Genomic DNA, 27,590 nt, shown 5'->3' with positions numbered 1-27,590 from the left:
GGTGTTCAGCAATTCAACTCAGTTCTGACACTAACTGCCCAGAGTTAGCTCAGAGCCCATAGCTTAAGGGCTCAGCTCCACAGGCTTGTTTCCCCATTCCAGATGCCAGTTGCAAGTCCCAGACCTCCGGTGTTTTTGACAGCTATAAGTTAAAAATTCCCAAAACTTCCTCCTAATGTTTAATAATGTGCTAGAAGGGCTCACAGGAACTCAAGGAAGCAGTTTACTTATGGTATAGTTTGGATATTTGTCCCCTCCAAATCTCAAATGTGATCCCCAATGTTGAATGTGGGGCCTAGTTGGAGGGGTCTGGGTCATAGGGGTAGATCCCTCATGAATGGCTTGGTGCCCTCCCATGGTAATGAGTAAGTTCTTGCTCTGTAAGTTCACGAGAAAGAGCTGATTGTTTACAAGATCCTGGCACGGGGTAACCCCTTCGGGTCCCCTCCCACTGTGGGAGTTTTTCTATCCTCTCAATAAATCCAACTTCAAAAAAAAGATCCTGGCCCCGGAATTTCCTTCTCTTTCTCTTGCTTTCCCATCTCTCCGTGTAACATGTTGTTTTCCCTTGCTTTCTGCCACAAGCAAAAGCTTCCTGAAGCCTCAGCAGAAACCAAGCAGATGCCAGCACCATGCATACCTGTGGGCCAAATAAATCCCTTTTCTTTATAAATCACCATCCCCAGGTATTTTTTTTTAATAGCAAGAAAACAGACTGATGCAACTTACATTTACAGGTTTACCTTTTATAAAGGATGCAACTCAGGGCGAAAAAGGGTGCCAAGACACCCTCTCCTGTTACCCCCACTCAGCGCCTGGCTGCGTTCACCAACCAAGAAGCTCATCAAATCTTTCTGTTCCAGAGTTTTTATACAGCTCAATCTCTAGTCCCCACACACTTTCCCAGAGTCAGTGGGTGGGGGTAAAAGTTCCAGCCCTCTAATCACTTGACCTTTCTGGTGACAACTTCATACTGTGGCTATCTAGCTGACCCGGCCCTAAATCACCTCGTTAGCATAAACTCAGGAGTGACTGAAATAACAAAAGACACTCCTGCCAGTCAGGAAATCCCAAGGATTTTAGAAGCTCTGTGTCTGGAATTAGGAATAAAAATCAAAAAGTATTTACTTACAAAATTCAACTAGATGATGTCTATTGAAGAAATCTGGAGTTCAATAAGACAAAGATATTTTATCACCACTACTATTTAAGTGAAGGCCTTGGCCAAAATAATTATTAAGTAATTATTAAATATTAAATAATAATAAATGTAATTACAAAATAATTACTGAGGACAAGAATTGAAAAGAAAGAAGACAGTCATTATTTGTAAATGATAAAATGAACTATATAGAAAACCCAAGAGTATTACCAAATTAGTGCATCTACTGAAAGAGTTAAGTGAAATTGCTAGATACAATCTTAACTTTAAAAATTAATAGCATTTTCCTATACTACTTGTCTCAAAATACTAGTTTCTCTAAAAGTTAATAAATAAAACTTTTTTTTAATATGTAATCCTTATATTTAAAAAACAAGTCAACTGACTTTATGAGTCTATTATGACTCCAATATATATTTATTTATAAGCTGCAATTATGTACTTAACATACAACATAGTGTAGAGGCTAAGAGCAAGACTTCCAGGACTTAAATCATGTTTGTGTCACTACCTGTGTGAATTTAGGCAAGTTACATAACCACTCTCTGCATCAGTTTTCTCATCTGGAAAATTAAAATAATAATTTTTCCCACTTGAAATGTGAGAATTGAGTGAATGATACTTGGACAGCACTTAAGTATACTTAGTACGAGCCTGGCTCAGTGGCTCAGCCTGTAATGACAGCACTTTGGGAAGCCGAGGCAAGTGAATTGCCTGAGCCCGCAGGTTTGAGGCCAGCCTGGGCAACTTGGTGAGACCTCATCTCTACAGTAAATTAAAAAGTTAGCCAGACGAGGTAGCACGTGCCTTTAGTTCTAGCTGCTTGGAAGTCTGAGGCAGAAGTCCAGCACTGAAGTCCATCAGGTCAACACTGGGGTGGCTGTGAGTGTGCCACTGCACTCCAGCCTGGGTGACAGAATGAGACTCCAACTAAAAAAAAAAAGTGCTTAGTACGAAGTTGGTGCCTCATAGATATAGCTATTATTATAACTAAAGAACTAATGTATTAATTCATTAGGAAGTAATGAATTAATTAAAGTATTAAAGTATTAACATAAAATAAGCATATATAGAAGTGCTAATATTGTCTTCTCTTCTCCAGTTGAGTATACACATTTCACATTGGAGTCCAATGCTTTACACAGTAAAAACCAATTAAAAATATAATAGAAAATCATATGCCACTCAAAAATTCAATTCACATAATAAAAACACTAGGAATTAAGACAGTAAAGAAAGCACACTACTTTCACAGAGAAACTTATAAAATGTCAAAAGTTAATCAAATGAGAACTTAATAAAAGAAGACACATTAATGACGTAAAGCCATTATCTTTTTCTTAAGTTTAATGTGTGTATAATTAAAATCTCAGCAGTCTTTCAGGAGGAATATGAAATATTGCTTCTAAATATAACTTGAAAGTTTAAACACTTAAAGAAAGATAATATAATTTTAAAAAGAAAGATGAAAAGAACTCGTTTTCCAAAACACTAAGACATATTATGATACCACAGTAATAAAAATAGTATAGAACTGGTGTAGGAACAAATAGACCAATGAAACAGAAGAGTGAGACCAAGCAAACCCCTGTATAAATGTGAACTCGGCATATGCCAACGATGACATGCTAAAAGACCTAAATGTTAACATAAATGTTTTAGTTCAATATTCCTAGGTTAGACTGCACAACAAACCATCTCAAAGTCTTAGTGGCTTCCAACAATAAATATTTTACATCTCAGTCACAAGTTTATGATCAGATAAGGGAATTCACATACAATTGACTAGAGATAATCAGATGGCCTGTCTTGACATTGGTGTGGCAAAGTCTCTTCCTCTTAAAAAAAAAAGCAAGTCAACGATGGTGTGAATAAAAATACTGTGGGAAAGTGAGTGAAGAATTAGAAACAGTAATCAATATAGCATAATAAAACTATGCGGTTTATTTTAAAAGTTAGGAAGATATTTTATGACATCAGGATGACCTTGGATTTGGGAGAAAGCTACAAATTATAAAACACTGATAAATGTGAACAAATCTAAAGTAAAAATTTCTGTTCAGAATTTTAAAAATAGCTGTTCTATGATAGATTAGGACAGGAAATTGGCATTATATGAGAGATTATTTTCTAGTACAACAAGAATTCCTACAAATCACTAGCTTATAAACTTCAAGAGAGAAGGAATTTTTTTTCTGCCTGGATCACTATTGTATCTCCATTGCTCAGATAAGTTCCTGGTGATATTGTTACTTCTTACTGTTAAACCTCCTTACTGTTTATCCTTCTCAAGATTTGCTTCTGATCTATCTATCCTTCAAACCAGAAATATTAGTTTCCTACTGTTGCTGTAGCAAATTGCCACAAATTCAGTGGCTTAAAACAATGCAAATTTACTCTCTAACTGTTCCGCAGGTTAAAAGCCCAAAATCAGTCACATTGGACTGAAGTCAATGTGTCAGTGGGTTGGTACCTTCTGGAAGCTATGAGGGAAAATCTGTTTCATTGCCTTTTCTAGTTGCTAGAGGTCACTGGCGCTCCTTGGATCACAGCTCCTTCCTTCATCTCCAAAGGTATTAGCATAGTGTTCTTACTTCTCTTTCACTGACTCCACTCGGGTTGTCACATCCCTTTGTCTTTGACCCTCTACCTCCTTGACCCTCTACCTCTTATAAGGACCCTGTGATGACACTGGGCCCACCTGGATAATGCAGGATAACCTCTTCTCAAAATTCATAATTTAATCATACCCACAGAGTCCTTTTGTTATACAAGGAAACATATTCACAGGTCCCAGTGAACACTTTTGGGGGGACATTATTTAATCTGCCAGTCCAGCGTTTCTCAATCTTGGCACAATTAACATTTTTGGCTGAATAATTTCTTGCCATGGTGTCTTGTCTTGTGCGTTGTAGAATATTTAGCAGACCCTTGCACTCGGCCCATTGGATGCCAGTAGCACACTCCCTTCCCCTAGTTGTAACCTAATGTCACCTGAGGGTCAAACTTGTCTCCAGTTAAGACTGACTGCTTCATCCTGATCTAGTGATCTTTTCACAAAGCAAATCGAGTCATGCCACTCTCCTGCACAGAAATATTTATTCATCCCCCGTTATTTTCAAAATGATAATCCACATTTCTTAGCATATCATGTTAGATTTCTCATAATCTGGTTTGATTACTTCTCTCCACCATTTCCCTGTCTTATTTATTTTTTCGTCTGCCCTATCCTACTATTCTCTCGCCATCCAGATAGTATTGCAGCTCCCAGAATATCAGGTTCTCTCACACCTTCTGGCTTTGTAAATATTTTTTTTCTTCATCCACCTAGAAAGCCCCTTCTGTTCTTTCATCTGACGAATTTTTCTGTCTTCAGGATCTACTTTAGATGTCTGGGAATCCAGGTCCCCTTCCTGTGTATGCTTTGAGCGCTCTTTGAATTACTTCTATGAGAATGGTGATGGTAATATTCTCTTTTCCTGCAGTAGTCTGTGTGCTGTTCAGTCTCTGACCATTATCTGTTTTTATGAGCTTAACATTCTTCCTGAAACATATTAGTTGTCCAATACTTGTTTCGTGAATGAGCAAATGGTGGATTTCATGCCTCAACTTGAATAGAGTTTCCAGTGGCTGAGACTTGGAACAGTTGCTCCAAGATATGAACGAGAGATAACCCGCTTTCCTATTACTTGGAAGGCTGAGATGGAAGGATCGCCAGAGCCCAGCAGGTCGAAGCTGCGGTGGCCAGGAGCGGCCACTGCACTCCAGTCTGGGTGACAGAGTGAGACTCCAACTCAAAAAAAACCCAGAAAATAAATTAATTCTCCTATCCTTTTTCATAGAAGAATCTCTCAAAAATTATCTTGACTCTTTTGTATTTAAATAACTAGTTATTATTTTTTTCTAAAATTAAGGTTCATGCTCAAAAACTACTTTTATTTACTTAGTATGTTTCAACTTAAAAGTTAGAAAATAAATCTCTTCCACAGATAATTTGGCAAAACAAAGCTAGAATTAAAACGAACACCATAATCGTAGATTTCACAACACTAAAAAAAGGCTAGGTATGTCAGAGCAGCTTCCCATACAGGAGGGCATGGTTGCTTTTGTGATTTAGATTTTTACTTTGCAGGCAGAAAACTGTCACCTGGGGCACTTCCAGCCTTCATGATGTAACAAAACCGACTGATTTGCAAAGTCCCAACATTTGGTATATGCTTCAAGCAATAAAACTGTCAAAATGGCTTCTGTTGCTGTGCATTTTATTATTCTTCTGGTAGTCTAATGTTAAAGTTTCCCTTAATGTTCAGAAACTGGAGACTCTTTAGTAAACACCACTGAAAACACCTGCATGTAATGCTCACTAATGTCAGTTTCCTCATTTCAAAAATCAAATTAAGAAGGTGTTGAGAGAGGATGGATGCTATCTCAGTACTTGTTAAATACATTCAGGTAATTTATGCAAAACACCAAAATCAAAGAGATTTCCCTAATGCTATATATTTTTTTTATCATTTCAGCTAAAATTATGACCACAGACCTTATAAGAAGAAGGATATAAACAAAGTTTCTTTATCCAAAACATATTAAGCTTGGGGAAGATCTTGAGGATGTCTTTAATTCCCATATAAGGCTAACTAAAAAGTTTTCTTTTCTTTTAAACCAACTTTTCTTAAGTTGTTGCTAAAAACATTTGGTTGAAAGAAAATAGATATATTTTGTACTAAGGACTCCTGAAAAGAGTCTGGAACTCGGCATTGTGCAGGAAGCTTAAGCCACCAATTATCAACAACTGTGAGATTCATCTACTTATGAAGAATATGCAAATAAGGAACCCAAACTACCACTTGGGTTCCTCTCCATAACTTGAATGGAGTTCTGGATTTCAGCTTAGTAAATTTCAGATTTAGTAGAGAAGTTTTGTGAATTCCTGGGTTCAGAATTTCTACATCTGCTCATACATTTCATTTGCTGCCTATTATACCGGAAAAACAAAACCTATTCTTTATTTTATGTTCTCAACAATAAAGTTCTAGGAATTTTTCCAGTATTAGCTACCATTACTTCCCTGCCTGACACTTCTGCTTTAATCCACTGTGTCTCAAATATGTTACATATTTTCCCAGAGCTCTCTTGCTTAGAATTCCCTCACTTGACCTTTTTACTTACCTAGAACCCCCACTTCTGAAAAGACCCTCTCAGTTTCCATCTCATCTTTGAAAATGCCCTAGACACATTATGTCTGAATGATCTGTTCCTTCAATGCATTCCCCTAGTATCCAAAATCTTATGCCTACATGACTTGAAGTGTACTTTCCTTTTATTAAATTTTTAATGCCACTATCTTTAACTATATTGAAATTTCTTTCTGTGCAAAGATTCCTCTATGTCACTTTATACCCTAGAGCCTGACTCTGTATCTCACATAAAGCAAGCGTTAAGAATTATATTATGGCAGTAGTGGGAAATTGCCAGGGGAGGGGAAGCAGGATTGGCAGTTGAGGGAAACTGCCAGGGGAGCAGGGAGGACACCTCATCAAAAAGGGTACCTAAATAATGAACATTTGTATACCTAACCCTGAATTGTACCTCACATCAAAAATTTGGGTAACCCCTTTGAGTCCCCTCCCACTGTGGGAGCTTTTCTGTCTTCTCAATAAATCCTTTCTAAAAAAAAAAAAAAATTTTTAAAGAATATATTATATTATATTACATTATATTATATTATATTATATATTTTAAAGATGGAGTCTCGCTCTGTTGCTCAGGTTGGAATGCAGTGGCATGATCATAGCTCATTATAACCTGAAAAGTTAGAACCACAGGCACACACCGCCATGCCCAGCTAATATTTTTTAATTTTTTGTAGAGACAAGGTCTTGCTATGTGCCCAATCTGGTCTCAAACTCTTGGCCTCAAGCAATCCTCTCTCCTCAGTCTCCCAAAGCCTTCAGATCATATGTATAAGCCAGTACATCAAGTCAAGTATGTTTTCATTAATAAAAATCATTGGAAGTAAAATTCACATTTATTTTTAGCTCTCATACATCTCCTTTTGGCAAATTCTTACCCCCCTTGAACACTTTTCCACTATGTATTTATGTGCTGCATATGGGCTACTTGAGGTCCTGGAGAAAGCTATTGTTTCCAGTGTTTTAGACTTTATTTCATCAACATTTACCTGTTTTACCTGTTTTGTTTGTGAAAAGAATGCTGGTCTAGGAGTCAGAAAATGTGGATTCTCATTTTATATCTTTGTGATCCCTACACGGAATCATATAAAATGACTACTGGCCTGAAACTCAGTTTCCTTATCCATAAAATAGTAATGATGACATCTACCCTGACTACCATACAGGGTTATTGTGAAGATAAATACATATAAAGTACGGCCATACACTGCATAACAACATTTAGGTCAATGACAGAATATATATACTATGGTGGTCCCATAGGATTTTAATGTGTCTATCACCTAGTGATGTCACTGTAGCCATCTTAACATCTTACTGCAATGCATTACTCACGAGTTTGTGGTGATGCTGGTATAAACAAAATGGCTGCACTGTCAGTCATATAAAAGTATAGTGCATACATTTGTGTAGAGTACACAATACTTGATAATAAACTATGTTAATAGTTTATGTATTTACTATTATATACTTTTTATTGTTATTTTAGAGTATACTCCTTTCGCTTATAAAAAACGTTAACTATAAAACAGCCTCAGGCAGGTTTCTTAGGGAGGTATTCCAGAAGAAGGCATTGTTAGAGATGACCACTCCTGCATGTTATTGTCCCTGAAGACCTTCCAGTGGGACAAGATGTGGAGGTGGGAGACAGAGATACTGATGATCCTGACCCGGTGTGGGTCTAGGCTAATGTGTGTGTGTTATGTCCTCATTTTTAACAAAAATGTTTAAAAAGTTAAAAAAGAAATAAAAATGTTTTAATGTAGAAGAAAGCTTATAGAATAAGGATACAAATAAATAGAATATTTTTGTACTGCTGTGCATTGTGTTTGTGTTTTAAGCTGAGTGCTATTACATGAGAGTCAAAAAGCTAAAAATAAATGTTAAAGGTTTATAAAGTAAAAATTACAGTACGCTAAGTTTAATTTATTACTGAGAAAAGAAATTTCTTGATAAATTTCATGTGGCTTGAGTGTGCAGTGTTTGTAAAGCTTACAGGAGTGTACAGGAATGTCCGAAGCCTTCACACTCACTCACTATGCACACACTGACTCACCCAGAGTAACTTCCAGTCCTGCAAGCTCCATTCATGGTAAGTGGCCTAGACAAGTGTGCCATTTAAAAAAATCTTTTATGCCATAGTTTTACCGTATTTTTTCTATGTTTAGATACACAAATACCATTGTGTTGCAATTGCCTACAGTATTCAGTACAATAACATGCTGTACAGGTTGTAGCCTAGGAGCAATATACTATATCAAATAGCCTGGGTGTATAGTAGGCTATACCACCTAGATTTGTCTACATTCTATGATATTTGCATGACAACAAAATTGCCTATCAACACATTTCTCAGAATGGATCCCAACTGTAATGTACACAAATGACTGCACATATGGTTGGTCTTATGTCTTCAGCAATCTATGCATGCCACTGGCTTGTTGATCTAATGAAAAAATTGTACCACAGGGTAACAGTGAAGTACTGATTGTTGATAACACTTATTTTAGAGGGGGTTTCTGAAAATATCAAAACCCAATTCAAAGGAGAGACACTGGCTGGGCATGATAGCTTACACCTGTAATACCAGCACTCTGGGAGGCTGAAGCAAGAGAATCCCTTGAGTCCAGGAGTTCGAGGCTGCAGTGAGCTATGCTCCTGCCACTGCATTCTAGATTGGGGGGACAGAGCAGGACCTCAAAAAGAAATTGTAAACAAAAGAAAGACACTAAAGGTATCTATATCTATTTATACATTCAGAAAAAGTATTTGGGGACAGAAATTTCCAATTTTTCAACCTTAATAATTATAATTAAATTCAACAACTATTTATTGAATGTCTGTTATGTGCAAAAGAGCATTCTGGGTACTATGGGAAGTATAAAGATGAGTAAGACACAGTCTTTTCTGTCTTTCAGGAATGAAGGTCTTTTCTAGTAGGAGACCAGTATGTACACAAATAACTCTAACACAAGATAGGTTTGGTAAGTTCTCTGGAAGACTAAACCTCAGAAGATACGAGACTGCTTCTGGTTGTACCTGGAAGGTTTTTTAAAGGATATGCATACAACTGGGCCTTAAAATTGCAGAAATTTAGTAAACTGGGATGAAGAGGAGGATTTAAAAACATGAGAATAACAGCATGAGCCCAGACACAAAAGGTGCAGAGTATATTCTGGGAATGGCAAGTATAATTTATCTTAATTTATTGAATTTGTAGAGTGTTACATAGTTTTCAAAGTGCTTTCACACCTGTGAATGCTCACACTTATTTGGGAGTTAGTGCGATCAATCATATGAAGGTATGTAGGAAAGGTATTCTTTATTGTACACGTGAAGAAAGTGAGTTTTGGAGAAAATGAATGGCTTGTATAAAGTTATCAATTAGAAAATTGTTCTTAAGAAGAAATTGTGAAGTTTACTCTGGTAGCTGTGAAGGAAGGAGATAGCATAGGGGTGATGTCAGTTAGCAGGTAATTGACATAGTCTAGGAGTCTTCACCAGGGCAGGTTTTCTTGCAGTGGGGAGGGACGGTATGGACGCTGCAATGTATGTGAATTTGCTCCTGATTGGATGAAAGAAGTGAGAACACAGAGATAAACTAAAAGACTCAGAGACTCATCATACATGAACAAATTCTGGGCTGGGCATGATGGCTCATGCCTGTAATCCCAGCAATTTGGGAGGTTGAGGCAGGAGAATAACTTGAAGCTAGGAGTTCAAAATCAGACTGGGCAGCATAGTGAGACCCACATCTCTACAAATAAAATAAAATAAAATAAAAATTTGACTTGGGATTTCAGTCATACCAGTGATATCTCTTAATGTCTCTTACTAATTAAAGGTCATATTTGCTTCAAATGTGTACCAGTACATAACGCCTGAAACAGAAACTACATGAATCAGATGAAGATTTTGATAGTTTTAGACTATGTTCTCAAACTCTTTGATAGCCCTCTTTTCAAAAAGTAAAGTTTAGTTCCCCTTTCCTTGTGTATGAATTGCACTTAATGACTAGCTTCTAATGAATGAAATAAGAAATAAATTATTGTAATAGACTAGGCAATAAAGGGCGACTAAGTAATAAAGAACATTGCAGCTTTCTCCTTGTCATCTCGCCTGGATCACACAGTCTAGGGGATGTCAGCTGCCATGTCATGAGGATAGCCAAGCAGCCCTATGGAGAGACCCAAAGATGAGAAACTGAGGCCTCAATGCCATCAGTCATACAAGTTATTCATCTCAGAAGCAGGTCACTCCTAGAGACAATTAGTTACTTTTGGTGACTTTAGTGCTAGTCAATATTTTGGCTGTAAACTCTTGAGAAATGCTGCACCCAAATCACACAGCTAGATAGACCATTGCCAAATTCCTGCCCAAAGAAACTTTGAAATAACATATGGGATGATTTGTGAGCTAGCAATGAATAACTAATACAAAGGTAAAAGTGAAGAAGGCATATCGAATTTTTCTCCACCAAAGAACAGAGTTTATGACTGAATTTGAATTAGAGGGAATAGGATTCTTTCTTGATTATTTAATAATATTACCTAGAAAAGTAACTATAAATTGAACAATGGAGTAAAGTACAAATAGTCCTGAACCTGATTCAGCCAATTTTTGATCGCTAATCTCTTCCCACAAGAAATATGTAATATTTTTCACATTTTCAAATTCAAGTCTTTAGTATATTCAAATTCAAGTATACAGATACCTCTTGACTTAATATAAGGTTATAAATCCATCATAAGTTGAAAATATCATAAAAGTGCCTTGAATACACCTACCCTACAATCCTGCAAAATCATTGAACACAAAGCCTATTTTATCAAAAATTGTTGAATAGCCCATGCAATATCGAACACAGCACCGAAACTGGAAAATAGGATGGTTTTATGGGTGCCTAAAGTACGATATCATTTTCGCCCCATTGCAAATTTGAAAAATCTTAAATTGAGCCAACATAACTCGGGCACCATCTGTATACGTTTTTCTGATTTAACTGCAGCACAACGATATGCTTATGAACTTATTTATAAATTGATATTGTTTTAATGTGCTATCATTCCAAGTTCAATGAATAGATTCTTCATTATGTACAAAACTGTGTGGAGTCGTTAGTTTTATATATTTATATGTACGTGTGTATGTATCTTTGCTTAGGTTTGTGGGTTAATTTGAAAAGCTATGCATTACCTTCAAACTTACATAGAGTCCTACCTTTAACAAAGCAATTTCAAACAGCATCCTTCTTGGGGCATCCCATAACAGAATAGATGCATGGATTTGGGTAGGATTTATCTAACCATCTAAAAAAGGAAGAGTTAAATAAATGAGAAAAAAAATAAATTAAAAAGAAGACTTTTTAAATATAAAAACTAACATATACTTGGCTTGTGAAGTCACTTTCCCTAAAACATGCTAAACTTAAGGATTAAAAATAAACTAAAGCCATTTGTTCTACAAACCCTTCTCTTTGTCCCTCTGTTCCCACCCACGTGCCAATACAGCATACCAAAACCAGACCAGCCAGACCACTGTGATAATCTCGGATCTTAGGTCACATTAAGAGGAGAAGGTCATCAAATGTGTGTGTTTTGAGTAGCTCAAAGACAAGGGCAAAACTTTAATCCAAAGAAAAATCTGGAGCGTCTCAAGTCCCAAATTATTCTGCTCTTACAGCTTAGCCTAGTTCCACCGGACCCGGGGTGAGGGGGGGGCGAACCACAGCACAGGCGTGAGAGGGGCGTGGCTCCCAACTGCAACGGGGCGGGGCCGGGGCGGGGCCGGGGTGCAGCCGGGGCGGGGCCGGGGCGGGGCCGGGGCGGGGCCGGGGCGGGGCCCGACGCGCCCGGGCAAGGCTGGACGCGCGCGAGATTTGAACTTCCTCTCCGCGGAGTCAGTAACCGCGCGGAAGTCAAGTTGCGCCGCCGTGTCGCTCTCGGGCCCTGCAGCTAGTGGACCGCAGTACAGGCAGAGGCGATGGTGGAAGGACCAGGTTGTACTCTGAATGGAGAGAAAATTCGGGCACGGGTGCTCCCGGGCCAGGCAGTGACCGGCGTGCGGGGCAGCGCCCTGCCACACGCAGCCCGCGGGGCTGCTGCCTCTTCCCAGGTGAGCTCCTCCTGTGCCCGGCCGGGGGCCAGCAGTGGGCCATGGAATAGACTCCATCAGGTCTCCGTGGTCCCAAGTGTCATCTCTTTGCTCTGGCCCAGATTTCCTGGAGCTCCGCGTTTCCCAGCGTCTCCTAGCGCGCCTGCGTGGGAGAGGAGGGCTGGAGCGCCGGGCGGACACCGCCTGGGCGAGATGCCCGGGAGAGAGCCCAGTGAAGGAGCTTTATTCCATGTCTCTTGCTTAACTTCTTCATACCTCAGACGGTTTCTTACCTCTGCAGCTCCATTTCCCACTGTTGATATGTTCAGCATCCCTGCCACCTCTGGTATTTTTTTCTTCCCATTTTAAAACTTTTAGCATAAAATCCTCGCTGCTTGCTTGCCTAATATTCTGCAACTGCTAAATATATCATTAATATATGCTTCTGAAAGTGCCCATAGAAACTTTAGCATTACCTTCCTACTCAACTTAATATATCTAATTAAGGGGCAGCAAACGCGGTTGTTCTGTTTCCCCTAAGTGAATTTATTTCTTTTTAAAGTAAATTGGAGCACGACTTCTTGCCATTCAGGCACTCACTGCAGATGGTGTGGTATTCATTTGATAAGAACTTGCTCTAAAAATATTCTGATTAAGGCACCCTGCTTTAAAAGCCCTTTAGATGTGTGGATGATTGTATTTCATGGATACATGCAATATTGGGTTGTATTTCAGTTTCTCCTGCAAAGCTTCCTCACAGCCTTTGGTCTTGGAAGAAAAAGTTGCCTGCTATGAAGTTAGCATATGCTTACAACTTGAAAGGAGGTTCTGAGTCTTAAGAAAATTTTCAAACTTGGAAAAAAAATAAGTTTTGCATCTCCTTCCAGTTGCCCTCTTATGTTATTTAGTTTCACTTGAAATGCCAGTAAGTATTCCGCACCTATTTTTTTAAAAATGATAGCACTTCTCAAAATTGTTTCAGGGTACCACAAAGATGGATTTTAGATGGTTTCTTAAGAATATTAATGTTTATGAAAATCATTCAACAACATTTGGAATACTTAAGGCCCCTGGGGAGCAAAAACAACCACTTTTGGAAAGATACACAGACATTCATTAAATAATAGTATAAGGAAAGACAAACATACATTCTCTGAAGGAAAGGTGCATCGTTCTTTACGTAGGACGGTCAGGGAGGTCTTCCTTGCAGAAGCAACAAAAGCTGAGGTGTGAAGGGTGTGTTGGAGATTGCAGCACAGGGGCTGAAAGCTGGCAGGGAGAACACTTCAGGTAAAACTGTAGCTTAGGAGGAGAGCTGCCTGCATGGAAAAGGTGAAAGAAAACCCATGTGGCTGGAAAAGGGAGAATGAAGTAGAAGGAAGATAGTTTGAAGTAAGACTGGATTGGGGGATAGAGGTGGATCCTGGATAAACTTGTGTCCAGATTAGGGGCTTTGTATTTGTCCTAGAGTCTGAAATGTGGTAAGACTCATTTACACTTTGCAGAGATTTCTCTGCTTTGAAAAGGCAAAAGATCAGACTGAAGGAAAGCTAGAGTAGATAGACACTGTTCCCTCAGGAGAGTGCTTCAAGTGCTGGTGTAGATGAAGGTGAGGGAAGAGAATCACTGTTTAGAAGTAAAGCACCCGCGGGTTCGAGACCCGCCTGGGCAGCGAGACCTCATCTCTGCGATAAATCAGAAAATCAGCCGGGCGTGGTAGCGCGTGCCTGTAATTCCGGCTACTCGGAAGGCTGAGGCGGAAGGGTCGCCGGAGCCCAGCGACAGAGTGAGACTCCCACTCAAAAAAAAAAAAAAAGAAAAAGAAAAAAAAGAAGTAAAGCAGATTGGGCTTAGCCATGGATAAGATATAGTATACTTATGGATCTCATAAATTTACATCATTCAACAATAATGTATTTTGTGATAGGTTTTATGCTAGCTCCTGGGGACACAAAGATAAATAAGGTTTCTTCTGTAAGAATCCAATCTAATGTTTTAGCTAAGTATTATCTCATTGGTTTTTAGGCAAAAGAGCCAACACATTTCAAGTTTGTTGTGGTTCTCTTTGGTGGCAGGAAGTGCTTATACATTTCATTCCGTCATGAAAAAGAATAACCCTGTGATAAAGGATTAACCTGATTCTACTGATGAGGAGTGTGAGGCTCAGATTGAGTTTCAGTTGCCCAAGATCACATAATTAGTAAGGGTTTGCTCAAACAGGATTTGATCTTTCAGACTCCAAAGCCTATCCTCTTAATCATACGATAGCTTCTCTCAGTAATAAAATACTTAACAGGAAAATGGCTATTACAGTGGCAACACCATAGTGCTCAGTGTGTAGTGGTGGTTAGATATTAACTAGAGAAGTACCACCTTGGATTTTTAGCTGTGCTTACCATTTTTAGTGTTGTTCAGTTTAGTCAGTTCTCTTATCTACTCTGATCATTCCATTCCCATGTTCAGATTATACAAGAGAGTGCAACCTGATAATATAATATAAATGCTTCACTAACGGGCAGTTATTACCATCACTTGGCAGCAGTGTCCAATATGCTGTACCCCACAGATGGAAAACCTTGCATTTAAAGGTGTCGTGTTTGATACCCTGATAGAAAGAGATGTTGCACATTGGAGTAGGTCTTTGTGCTTAGGATCAGGAATTGGGTTCTATGGACACTGAACTTTAAGATCAAAATGGAATGAATAAGCTCTTTGGGGGGCTGTTGGTAAATTTCTAAGTAATTTGCTTAATTTTCTGGGCCTTTGATCTAAAAAACCATAATAATAAACTTTTGTAAATATGAAGAGTCTTTTGCATTTTAAAGCAATGTTGCATCCATAGTAAATTTTATTAATATATGGTAGGTTGTCACAAACCTCTGGCAAGATCATTACAGTAACAGATCATCCCATGTTTCCTAGGCATTTATGCTAGAGAGTTAAAGCTATTTAAATGTTTCTGCTACTGGCTTGAAATGATTAGTTTTCACAAGGCAGCATTTAAAAATAATTTAGCAACTGCATACTGTATTCTTTAGTGGAGTAAGCATGACAAAAATTACAAGTGAGAGCTAAAGAAATATTAATTGGATATTTAAAGTAAAAGATTTAAGTTTGAGATAGTCACTGTACCAAAAAAAACCTCCAAAAACCCTACTTCAATAGCTATTGCCATAACGAACTGTTACTCTGTTTATCGTATAGCATTTCTCTTATTTCCAGTGTGAAGTTTATAGAGAATACACTTTAATGCTTGTCTCCCTGTGACAACTGGTCCTCATTTTTGGAAAGATTAGCCATAGGACTCAGCATCTGCTAGTCATGTATGTACTATATTATTTCACTGAATTTTGATCCATTGTCTTGTCAGCATAAAATTATGCAACTGTGTAAGCAAATTGCATAAAACTCTGCTGGAGATTGTGGAAGCTCATGGTAAGAAACAATACTGGAATATAAATGAACATATCTGGTTAATGAGCTTTGAAGAGTCAATCCTATTTTAATTGTTAGGGTTAGATACAATATTTTTGTGAAATCATGTGTAATCTGCATGTGTTTTCAATTTTCTTTCACAAAACAGGATATGAAACAGTTTATTTATAAGCACTCACTTTATTGGAAACATGGTCTTCTGGTTATTCCCATCACTCTTTATACTTGATACATGAATTTAATATGCTAGCTACTCTTACTCATCTTTATATGTGCTTCACAATGAACATGAACAGAGTAGGCATTTAATAAAAGCTGAATGGATGGACAAGAGCAAAGTTTTGAATGTGCAAAATGATTAAGGATTTGGAAATAAGTTCCATTTGAAGTCTTTCATTTTAAGTATGTGTATATTTTGTTGTGACTGTTATGTGGAAATTCCTACTACGTGAAAATCAGGAAACCTCGTAGTAAGTTTTCCTCCTATCTGCACTTTCAAAATTGGGGGGAAAAAAACAACATAGCTTCTTCTGTTGCCATTATTAAAGGAATGAGTTAATCTGCAGGTATTTATTTTGCAGCTAAATGAAGCTCATTCCTTTAATTATACAAAGGGGTTTTCTAAAATATTTTATAGAACATACATTATATACTTCCATACCTCCTTCTTAAAGGAATACTGATAATGATTTTTCCTTAATGACTCAGGGTCATTACGATCAGCATCCAGCATTATATGGATTCATGAAACAAGGGATAAGAGAGAGCAGGTAGCATTCTCACAATGAAGAAACTAAGAGAGGTGATCTTCCATGACTATTGTAGCTTTTTATCTAAGATTAAAGTACTCAATATGCTGTAGAGAAGAGAACATCTTATCATCTTGATTTCAAATGCCCATTCCTTTGTTAGTTACTTCCTCATCTGGAGATACTTACTCTCACATCCTAGTTAATTTGATCAGAATTAAATTAAGAGACATATAAAACTCTTAGCTTAGTGCTTAGCAAAATAAACATCCTAGTAACCATTCCCTTTTCCCTGGATCAGAGCTTTCTCACCAGACTTCATTTATCTGAGGAATGCTCTATTTTTATGGGTGGTTTGTAATTATTTGTTGCCCACAAATAAAGTATGGTGCAAAGTATTTAGTCTCTGGGTAAGTGCTTAAAGGTTTTGCTTTTACAAATTGTAGAATATATTTTGATGTATGGAGCTAAGGACCTCTACGAGGGGGGATCCTCCAAAAAAACTGAAATTTGTGTCTAAAAAGTTGTAAATTTATTCTTACATGTGTAAACGTTAGTCGCCTTCAAAGTACTCTCCATTTGATACAATACATACATAGGGATGCTTTTTCCACTACTCAAAGCAGGGTTTGAATTAGTTTGTTTTGATGTCTTTTAGTGCTTTTACTATTTTTTGTTTCACCTCTTCCACATCAACAAAACATTTCCTTTGAGGACTTTTTTCATCCAAGGAAACCAAAAAATTTACTCAGGGCGAGATTGGGTGAACAGGGAATGGGGCATGGGGATCATATCGTTTTTGGTCAAATGCAGCGTGGTGTGGGTAGATGCACTCATAAATCACACATGATGAAAGTGGCAAACGTGTTGAAAGAATCCCCCCAAAAAATTAACTGAGGCTGAATGCAGCCTCTCACAACAACACTAACTGGTACACAGATGCTGATGTGTTTCTAGAACACTTACCTAGCAGAGGAAGCCTGTACTACAAGGGGCCTGCCCTCTAAAGAGTGATTCCAGTTTTTTTGGGGGGGGGGTCCCTGCTTGTATTTTGATGCTTAAAGACACTTTAAGATTAGATTCTTTGATGATTTAGAATGGTAGAAAAGTGACTTCTGATTAAGAAAAGTGTTGTGTCAGGAAAAAAAGCCTGTGGTGAAAAAAGGAGAGGATATGAAAGTAAATATGTCATTTTCTCCTTTGTAGGGAAAATTATGTAACTGTACTACAGTTGAAACATTTATCTATGAAAAAGTCTTATTCTGCTCTGAGAAGTTTATCTTCCTTGTTCACCCATGGATATGCAGGATAAATGGTAATCAGCACTATAAATCATGCACTATCTCTGAAAACATCTCTTGTTTTGAAGATTTCATATTATTAAACCATTTGAAAATGGGAAAGTGAACCCTTCTCAATCATAGTTAAAACTTCAACAAAGGAGATTTTTTTCCTATTTTAGAAAAAAACAAGGCTGAAATGGTCAAATAATACATAACAGGATTATAACGGTCAACATGAAAAAGTCAGGTATATCATTGGACACTTGAGTATAGTTATAGCAAAGATAATAGGCTTATGAAAATTAATTTTTGAATTTGTCTGGGCAGCAAAAGCTTGTAGGAAAAAGTGATAACACTAGATTCTATGGTAGGAAAAGCAAATATCTTGTAAATCTCAGGTTTATTGCAAATGCCTTGTCCAGTTTGTTCATAATAGCTCTCAAAATAAGTGGAACAAATATTTCTGATATCAGAATTTCCTCTTAAGATGGGGTTTTAAAAGAACAGAGAACAATATATGCAGGTACTTGTGATGGCCAATCATAAGTTGAAAATTTTGTTTTGTTCCAGGTGTTAATATATTATCCAGAGATGATTATTCTTGAAATAGAAAGTACAGGGAATCAGCTAACTTGGGTGAAGCACCTACATGATGGACAACTGAATACAAAATCTTTACTTGTCATTTCCCTCAAAACCAAAATGAAGTACATTTGTCCCCCCCTTATCCACAGGGGATACATTCCAAGACCCCCCCCCAGTGAATGCCAGAAACCATGGCTAATACCGAATCCCATATACATTATGTTTTTTCCTATACATACATATCCATGATACTTTAATTTATAAATTAGGCACAGTAAGCGATTCACAGCAATAACTAATAGTAAAACAGAACAATTATACTCCAAAAAGTTATGTAAATGTGATATAGCTCTCAAAATGTCTTATTGTACTGTACCATGAGTAACTGAAATGGCAGAGAGTGAAACCACGGATAAAGGGGAACTACTGTATAGGAATAGATCTTTTTAAAGCAACCATTTAAATGCTAAGTAAACATGTCAAATAAAAAACAGGTGCTCTAGGACTAGTTGCTGCACATGCATCAGTTCCTGCCTAAACCTTCCCATATTGTTGTTTTTACTTTATGGGAAATTCTGTAAATATTGTATTTTACTTTTAGATAGCTTTTGGTAGTAATGAGAATTTGGTTCTATATTTAAATCTCACTCTGTTGTCGGTAATTAGAAAATAAGAGACTGGGTTGTTAATACATTTTAAAAGGAGAAGAAGCAGATGGTAGAGTAGAAGTTTCTGCCAAGAAACCTTGGGAAAGGTAAAGCTAGTTGGGGTGGTAGGTGGGGAGACAGTGAGTCTATGCTATGAAGCCACACTCAATCATAGGAGGGAAGGGAGGAAAGAGATATTTGTTTAAACCTACAAATATTCACTGAATCCCAGGCACTCTGTAAACCCCTCAAGGATATTAATTAAACATGAGTTAATGTCACCAAAGCGCTTATAGGCGGAAGAAATACAGGTCACAGACCAATAATAGTTTAGTACATATGATGACTGGTTTACAGAAACAAAGAACAGAGTACCATATGTTCTCACTCATAAGCGGACCTTGAACAATTATCATAATAGTATAATAAAGGAATTGGCAGTAGTGGGACACTGCCACGGGAGGGGGGCTGGGATTGGCAGTTGAGGGAAACTGCTAGGGGAGGGAGGGGCACACCTCATCAACAAGGGTACCTGCATGATCAATGTTTGTATACCTAACCCTGAATTGTACCCCACATCTTTATAAAAAAAAGAAAGAAAGAAAGTACTATGCTAAGAATGGCAGGTAGAAAGCTTCAAGATTATTTTACTGCCCTGATGGGGAAACTCTAAGTTTCTTTTTAAAAATTTTTAAAAATTTTTATTAATTTTTATTTAAAGATGTGGGGTATAATGCAGGGTTAGGTATACAAATGGTCATTGTACAGATAAAGTTTGGGCCTCACTTTGGTCCCCATGTCACCTGGTTTGAGATCAAGTACACTTATTGATGAAGAGTGCCCACTGCTCCCTCCCCTGGCAGTTTCCCACTACTGCCAATCCCTTTCTTGTAGTATTATGATAATTGTTCAGAGTCTGCTTATGAGTGAGAACATGTGGTACTCAGTTCTTTGTTTCTATGATAGAACACTGAGTATTACAGTCTAAATCCATCCATGTTGCTGTGAAGTTCATAATTTTGTCCTTTATGGCTATATAATATTCCATCGTGAGAAGACAAGCGAGCAGCCAACAGATACATGAAAAATTGCTCAACACTGAGATACCACCTAACTCCAGTGAGGATGGCCATAATCAACTCAAAACACAGCAGATGCTGGAGAGGATGCAGGGAAAAGGGAACACTTCTACATTGTTTGTGGGAATGTAAACTAGTACAACCTCTGTGAAAAACAGTGTGGCAATTTCTAAAAGATCCAAAAATCGACCTCCCCTATGACCCAGCAATCCCCCTTCTGGGAATATACCCAGAGCAACTCAAATCATTCTACAGAAAAGATACCTGGACCCACACGTTTATTGCAGCACTATTCACATAGCAAAAACATGGAACCAACTGTGCTGCCCATTGAAAGTAGACTGTATTAACTAGTTCTTTTACAGTGAATTACAATCTGTGAGCAAGGAAGGGATCTGGCTAACTTTATTTTCATTCCCAAACACCTCATCAGGTATCAAAAATTAATTTTTAAACACATTCAAACCCAGATTATACAGCACCTGCAGCTAGAAGGATTTCTGATGCATGGAAGTCATTTGCTATTTTCATGTCAATCTTTTTCCATAAATGTTTCTCTACCTGTGACCATTCCTCCGCTTGTTCTTCTGCCAATATCTGTGTTATAATATTCATATTAGTTAGGTTGTAAGCATCTTTCTTCAACGTTTACATAGCCTTTAATTTTATACTGTTTCAATTTTTCTTTTTTGATATATGATCTTTTAATTATGACGAATAGGGTGAGTAAGACATGTGTTACAGCTTTAAGTATCTGGTTTGAGTTTCTCTTTGCGGCTCCATCAGCCAGGACAATATACTTCAGTTTTCACTGACAACTGTGTGAAGATCTATAATGCTTTCATGCGTTTTTACTATATTGGCCTTTATATTTTTGTACTTCTCCTATACACAATGGAATTATTTACAAGGGAACATACACCCCTTTGTCTTGCTAATAAGTGGCCCCGTAACCATAAAGTTTTGAAGGACTGTCCTGATGCTTTCTTTCACTAAATGGCCAGCCAAATTTTCCATGGCTAGATCTTTCTAAAATTTCTGATAGTTGACAGTAAATTTGCAGATATAGATGTCTGCTCTGAGATAACCTTTGATGACTTGAGGGATTCATCCTGGAAATTAAAACTTTTTTTAAAAAAACATATACTCAGCATTAGTTATAGGGGATGTTTTATCTTTACTCTTCACAAGCTGTACATGGAACCCAATTCCCCATGGTGTAGGTTCTGGATAATCCTGAGGCAGGACCTTATAGACTTATCTATCACATAGTTAGAAATTCCTTGAGAGAAAGCTAGGATGGAAATCAAGGCAAATTAGGTTTGAATTCTCTTCTAATAGACATTATTATGAATCCTACGCATTTTAATATTTGGGCAAGAAGTTGAAGTTTTCTTTAAGAACCCATTTTTTTTGGCCAGGCTTTTTATCTTTCAGTTGATCTCATTTGAAATGTATATTGGTTTAAGTTTAAGAGGTACAAGTTTCACGTGAATTTTACCTGAAGTACTTTGGTTTGTCAGTTACAAAAACAAAAAAAACCCAGTGGTACAGTACTGCAGAATTAAATGTGGATGTTTTGATAATGGGGCAGTTGTCTTTATGGAGTAGAAAACATCCCCCAGGAAGTTAACTGACTTTTCAGAACCTGTAGAATAAAATAAAAGTCAAGTAAAGTTTTTATCTAAGTAACTACATGATTATATAGGCAAATAAAAGCAGGAGTACTTTTTCCAATAAAATCAACACCATTAACTAAGGAGCATTTGGTCGATTTAATTAGGAATACCTAATGTCCTCCCTAGTTAGATTTTCTTTTTCTTTTTCCTTTTTTTTTTTTATGTTGGAGTCTCACTCCGTTGCTCAGGCTGGAGTACAGTGGCATGCTCACGACCACCCCGTGCCAACCTGCTGGACTCCGGCAGTCCTTCCACCTCAACCTTCCAAGTAGCTGGAACTACAAGTGTGTGCTACCACATCCAGCTAATTTTTTTTTTTTTTTAATTTATTGTAAAGACGATGTCTCGCCAAGTGCCCAGGTTGGTCTCAAACCCTCAGGCTCAGGCAATCCACTCACCTCAGCCTCCCAAAGTGCTGGGATTATAGGCAGAGCCACTGAGCCCAGCCAATTGAGGTTTTCAGTGAAATTTTTTTCATGGCTGTCTCTTAGCAGAGCCCAGTTACTAGGATGAAACCAGTGACACATTTCTTTGAGGCCACTGACCTCAACCTGTGAATGATGAGACTGGAGATGTGATGTCAGAATCTGACAAAATTGAGTGCATCGTTAGGTACTACATATAACTTTAAAGGGTCCCAAGTCATGGTGCCTGTATTTTTCTCAGTTGATAACCTTGATTCCTGCTTTACCAAGAAAATGAAATGAATTACAAAAGAATTGTTGCAATCACATCAACCTACCTACCAGCATCTGCATCCATATAATCTGCCTTCCTTTCTGAAACTATAATGAACGGTTCATGTTTCTATCAAGACCAATACGCTACATGTGTCCTTGACTTCTTGCCTGTCAAAGACATTGCTCTAGCTGTTCTCTCTCTCCTGCATGATTGATATTTTCTTCTTCACCGAATCTTTCCCATAACATACAAACATGTCCCATCTTGAAACAAAAACACTCTTGACTCCACGTCCCCTCAGATATGACTCCCTTTCTGCATCCCATGCAGCATTGTGCATTCACACTGCCTTACTGTCTCTATTTCTTCTCTTCCCATTGCCTCTTAAACTCCCTCCAACCAGGTTTTAGCCCCCGTCACTTCTCCAGAACTCTTGTCATCAATTACTGTATTGCAAAATCCTCTTTTGAGAAGTATCTGTTCATGTCTTTTGCCCACTTTTTAAAGGGGCTGTTTGTTTTTTTCCCTTCGGTGTGTTTGAGTTCCTTATAGATCCTAGATGTTAGGCCTTTGTCAGATATACAGTTGGCAAGTAATTTTTCCCATTCTGTGGTCTGTCTCCCTGCCCTCTTGATGGTTTCTTTTACTTTGCAGAAGGTCATTAATTTGATGAGGTGCCACTTATCTATCTTATTTCTTAAGGTATTGGCCCTTAGGGTTCTGAGTAGTAATTTGTTCCCAGTTCCAATTTCCATAAGGATGTCTCCTGTGTTTTCTAAGATGCTTACAGTTTGAGGTTTTACGTTTAGGTCTTTGGTCCATTTAGAGTTAATTTTTGTGTATGGTGATAGGTAGGGGTCCTGTTTCAATCTTCTGCATGTGGTCAGCCAGTTTTCCCAGCACCATTTACTGAATAGGTTTTCCTCTCCCCAGGAGTTGTTGTTGGAGGCTTTGTCAAAGATGAGTTGGTTGAGGAATTGAGGCTTTGCTTCCGGAATCTCTATCCTGTTCCTTTGGTCTATTGTGCCTGTTTTTAATACCAATACTAGGCTGTTTTGATTATTGTAGCCTTATAGTAGAGTTTGAAGTCTGGAAGTGTGATACCTCCTGCTTTGTTTCTCTTGCTAAGGATTGTTTTGGCTATTCATGGTCATTTATGTTTCCAGTGGTCAAGCCTCAGTCTTCAACCTACTTGATTAACAGCCCTTGACATTCCTTAAAACACATTTTTCACTTGCTTCTAAGACACCACACTTGCTTGATTTTGCCAGCCGCCTTCTCAATCTCCTTGGCTGATTTCTCCTAATCTCCCTGATTGATAACATTTCTTTGCTGGTTCCTCCTCTAATTTCCAACACTATAATGTTGGAGTGTCCCAGACTTCAATTGTGGGGTCCCTTTTCTCTATCTATGCGTACTCCCTTGCTTGTCTCATTCATTATCACAGCTTTGTTAATCGTTTCTCTGCTGATCATTGAACAGATTTATTTCTTCAGCTCAGATATCCCTCCTAAACTCCAGATCCCTGTATCCATTTGCTTACTGGACAGTCACTTGCATGTATGATAGACATCTCAACTTTTATTCTTTACTTTTTCTCTCACAATGTGTTCTAATCAAGTCTTCCTCATCTCAGTGGATCTTTTCCCTCACCTTCCGCAGTCTTCCAGCACATTCTCTTTAGCTTCAAAATATGTGAAAAATTCTGACCACCTTTCACCATGTCTGCTACCATAATGCCCCAAGTCTCTTTCATCTCTTGTCTGAATTTTTGTGATGATTTTTAATTTTAAAGATGGGGGTACAATTTAGGTTAAGTATACAAATGTTCATTATGCAGGTACTCTTGTTGATGAGCTGTGTCTCCCCGCCCCCAGCAGTTTCTCTCAACTGCCAACTTTCTTGACTTTTACCCTCAACCCTTTCAGCCAAAATTCTATCCAGCAGCCAGAGATAGCACTTAAAATAATAATGTAGATAATGGTTTTTTTCTATTTCATCACAGTCAGAGAAAAAAAAAAAAGCATTTCTTAGATTGAATCTTGTGGGCCAGACCGTCTAATTCCTATTATATGTCAAACCTCATCTGTCTACTATTCCTCTTGTTCTCTTTGCTGTGGCAAAACAGGTTCTTGCACTGTCATTCCTTTACCCAGATTGTAGTCCACTCAGCTCATTTACTTGTTCAAATGTCAGTTCCCCAATGTGATTATGACTGCCTCTTTAAAATTGCAACCTGCTACATCCTCTTGACATCTAAAATTGCAGCCTACTACATCCAGTCTTGCTATCTCTTTCTCATCTTGATTTCTTTTCAAAACATTGTAACATACTCTGTTATTGTGTTTATTGCCTACTCTTTTCCCTTACTAGAATATAAACTTCATGAGGGCAGGTTTATTTTAGTTGTTTTACTTATTGATAACATCTGTAGCATTTAGAGCAAATCCTGACAAATAGTGAAGAGTCAATAAACTTTTCTAAAATAAGAGAATCCAATTAAACAGCCATGAATGGTTCATTTTTAATGGGGAGGAGTGTCTATCCAGATGTACATACTACGTTGTCAGAGGATGTGAGTGTTGTAGACCCAGCCAAGTGAATAACATGAACTGTTATAGCTGTTAGCTGTTGGCTTTTAGAGTTTTTAAGTAAATGGTGTAATTTCTCATCAAAGCTGTTAATTTAGTGATATGAGCAGACATCACATGAGACAACTGGGACTCATTTACTATTTTATCAGGCATTGTGACAGCACTGCCTATTTCAAGGTTACTTCATCTGTCTCTTTTCCAGGAGCCATTATAAAGCATGGTAAAGTCAAAATTAGGTAGAGGAAAGACAGGATCTAGGTAGAGAGCAGACAAGTAGTGAGAGCAAACTAATAAAATGGTTTCCCATCTTGGGGAGAAGGGCAAGAAGGTACAGTGAGAAACAGTGATGTGACATCTGACAGAATTTTTTAATTGGCCAATCAGATATTAGATATATAGTGAGTTTTGGATTTAACTTGTAAAACATAAAGGGTTAAAGGAGATTAAAGCACATGGATGACAGCTGTAGCAAATTCTCTCCTAACCAAGAATTAGGGAAAACTATTATTGTGTGTGTGTGTGTGTGTGTGTGTGTGTGTGTGTGTGTGTGTAAACATGGCCTTATATATGCAATGGAGCAAAAGTCATCAACCAGCTTCTGCTGACAGCCCTAATGAAAGCTGGAAGAAGACTTCAGAGGGTTCAGTGGGAATGGTTAATACTGGTTGCTAGTAAAGAATATTGGGGGAGGATAAGAGATTGTTGACAGTCAAGTGGTGGGGAAACAAGGTTCTGACCATGAATTTATAAATGAAGGTTTACAAGTGTGAGCCACAGAACTTAAATCTGAAAACGTGAAACCTGCTGTATATGAATGAGGCAGAGATCTCTCTCTGCTCTGTATATTATCATCTTAAAAGTGTCCTGGCTAGTTAACAAGAACTTGTTACACACTGATTGGTTGTCATAGAAACCTACCTTAAAACCCACCATTGTAATCTAAACTTGGCCTGAAGTATATATAAGTGACTTAAAGTCCCTCGGTAGGCAGAAAAGCATCACGACTCTTAGTGCTTCTCAGTTCAGAGCTCTAACAGATTCACTTATAAAAACAAGACCGATGTAAAAGTCTGTTTTTCTCTCTCTGAGTACTCAATTCTGTCTTGCCCGTGCTTGATAATCTTTGATAGGTACTAGAGTTTATCCAGGAAAGAGAAAAAGAAGTAAATTAAAGATGGAAGTTCTGAGGATTTGGTGGGATATGCACCTGTAGTTCCAGATGTTAGACACTCCCACAGGTTCTCTTAGTGATTTGTGAAGCACTGGAAGTCACTTCTGTCATTTTTAATTACTCCTGTGCAATTATTTATTGGTCATTTTAAACCTATGATTTATCAAGCACCCCCCCACCCCGTACAAATACAAAGAAGGGATTTAAAACCTGTTCCCTGAACTTTAGGCAGTTGGAAAATTCTGGCATTGACTGTAACTGCTTCAAATTTGAAAGGGTTTAGTGGAAGAATAGTGTCTGGCCTAAATACTTTTCTTTTTTCACTGTCTCATTTTCTCTTTGAGCTAAGTATTATAGTTGTATCTTAACAAGGACCAATTTAGTAAAATAAAGAATAGAGTGGACGTGCATTTACAATCACTGATGTCTGTAAATCAGAAGTTTGAGAATCACTTAGCAATATCACTCCACCTTAAGTTGAAAAAAAGTGACTTGCTTCTAGGCTCTATATTTAAAGCTACTCTATAATTACTTCCTGACATTTCCCCCTATCCTCCAAGATTTCATCTAGTGTCTTCTGAGGATCCTTAGACTCATTTGAGAAAAAGGAAAAATAAGTTTGGCATAAATATGTATATTACCTTAGATTAAGAATTAATGTGTAGATATGATTATATATAGTCTAGTTTATCCTATACAATAGTTATACATTTCTGAGTTTTAAATTTTTTTGTTAAATTTTAAGTATAAATTAAATAATGTTTATAAAACATATCTAAAGAATAAAAAAAATGACTGGGCGTGTGTGGCTCACATCTGTAATCCTACCACTTTGGGAGGCCAAGATGGGAGGATCACTTGAGGCCAGAAGTTTGAGACCAGCCTAGGCAACATAGCAAGACCCTGTCTCTACAAAAATAAATAAATACATCGATAAATTAACCAGGCATGGTGGCTGTAATCCCAGCTACTTAGGAGGCTGAGGTGGAGGAACAGCTCGAGCCCAGGAGGTTGAGGCTGCAAATGAGTTTATGAGCTATGAGCTATGATCATGCCGTTGCACTCCAACTTGGGAAACAAATTGATACCCATCCCCCCATCCCCCCCCGCCCATAAAACGATTTGACAGATGCAGTGGCCTGGGCCTTTAGTCCTAGCTGTTCTGGAGACAGGCAGGAGGATCACTTGAGCCAAGGAGGTTGATGCTGTGGCTAGCTATGATCGTGCAACTGGGCAACAA

The 27,590-nt window shown here is 37.9% G+C and overlaps 1 protein-coding gene across 1 annotated transcript in view; it reads left to right on the top strand.

Annotated features, from left to right (window-relative positions):
• Nucleotides 1-12,224: 12,224 nt before the first annotated feature.
• Nucleotides 12,225-27,590, top strand: part of NEIL3 (nei like DNA glycosylase 3) — a 51,947-nt gene continuing 36,581 nt past the window's right edge. The window contains exon 1 of the mRNA XM_008073297.2: nt 12,225-12,495. Within this exon, the coding sequence (XP_008071488.1) occupies nt 12,337-12,495 (159 nt within the window). The 5' untranslated portion in view covers nt 12,225-12,336. The remainder of the gene's footprint in view (nt 12,496-27,590) is intronic.

This window comes from Carlito syrichta, unplaced genomic scaffold (assembly GCF_000164805.1).
Source record: "Carlito syrichta isolate Samal-C Ts95f unplaced genomic scaffold, Tarsius_syrichta-2.0.1 Scaffold315808, whole genome shotgun sequence".
NCBI classification, from domain to species: Eukaryota; Metazoa; Chordata; class Mammalia; order Primates; family Tarsiidae; genus Carlito; species Carlito syrichta.
Note: the sequence above shows the minus strand (reverse complement) of the source record. Positions and strands in the feature narration are given on the sequence as shown.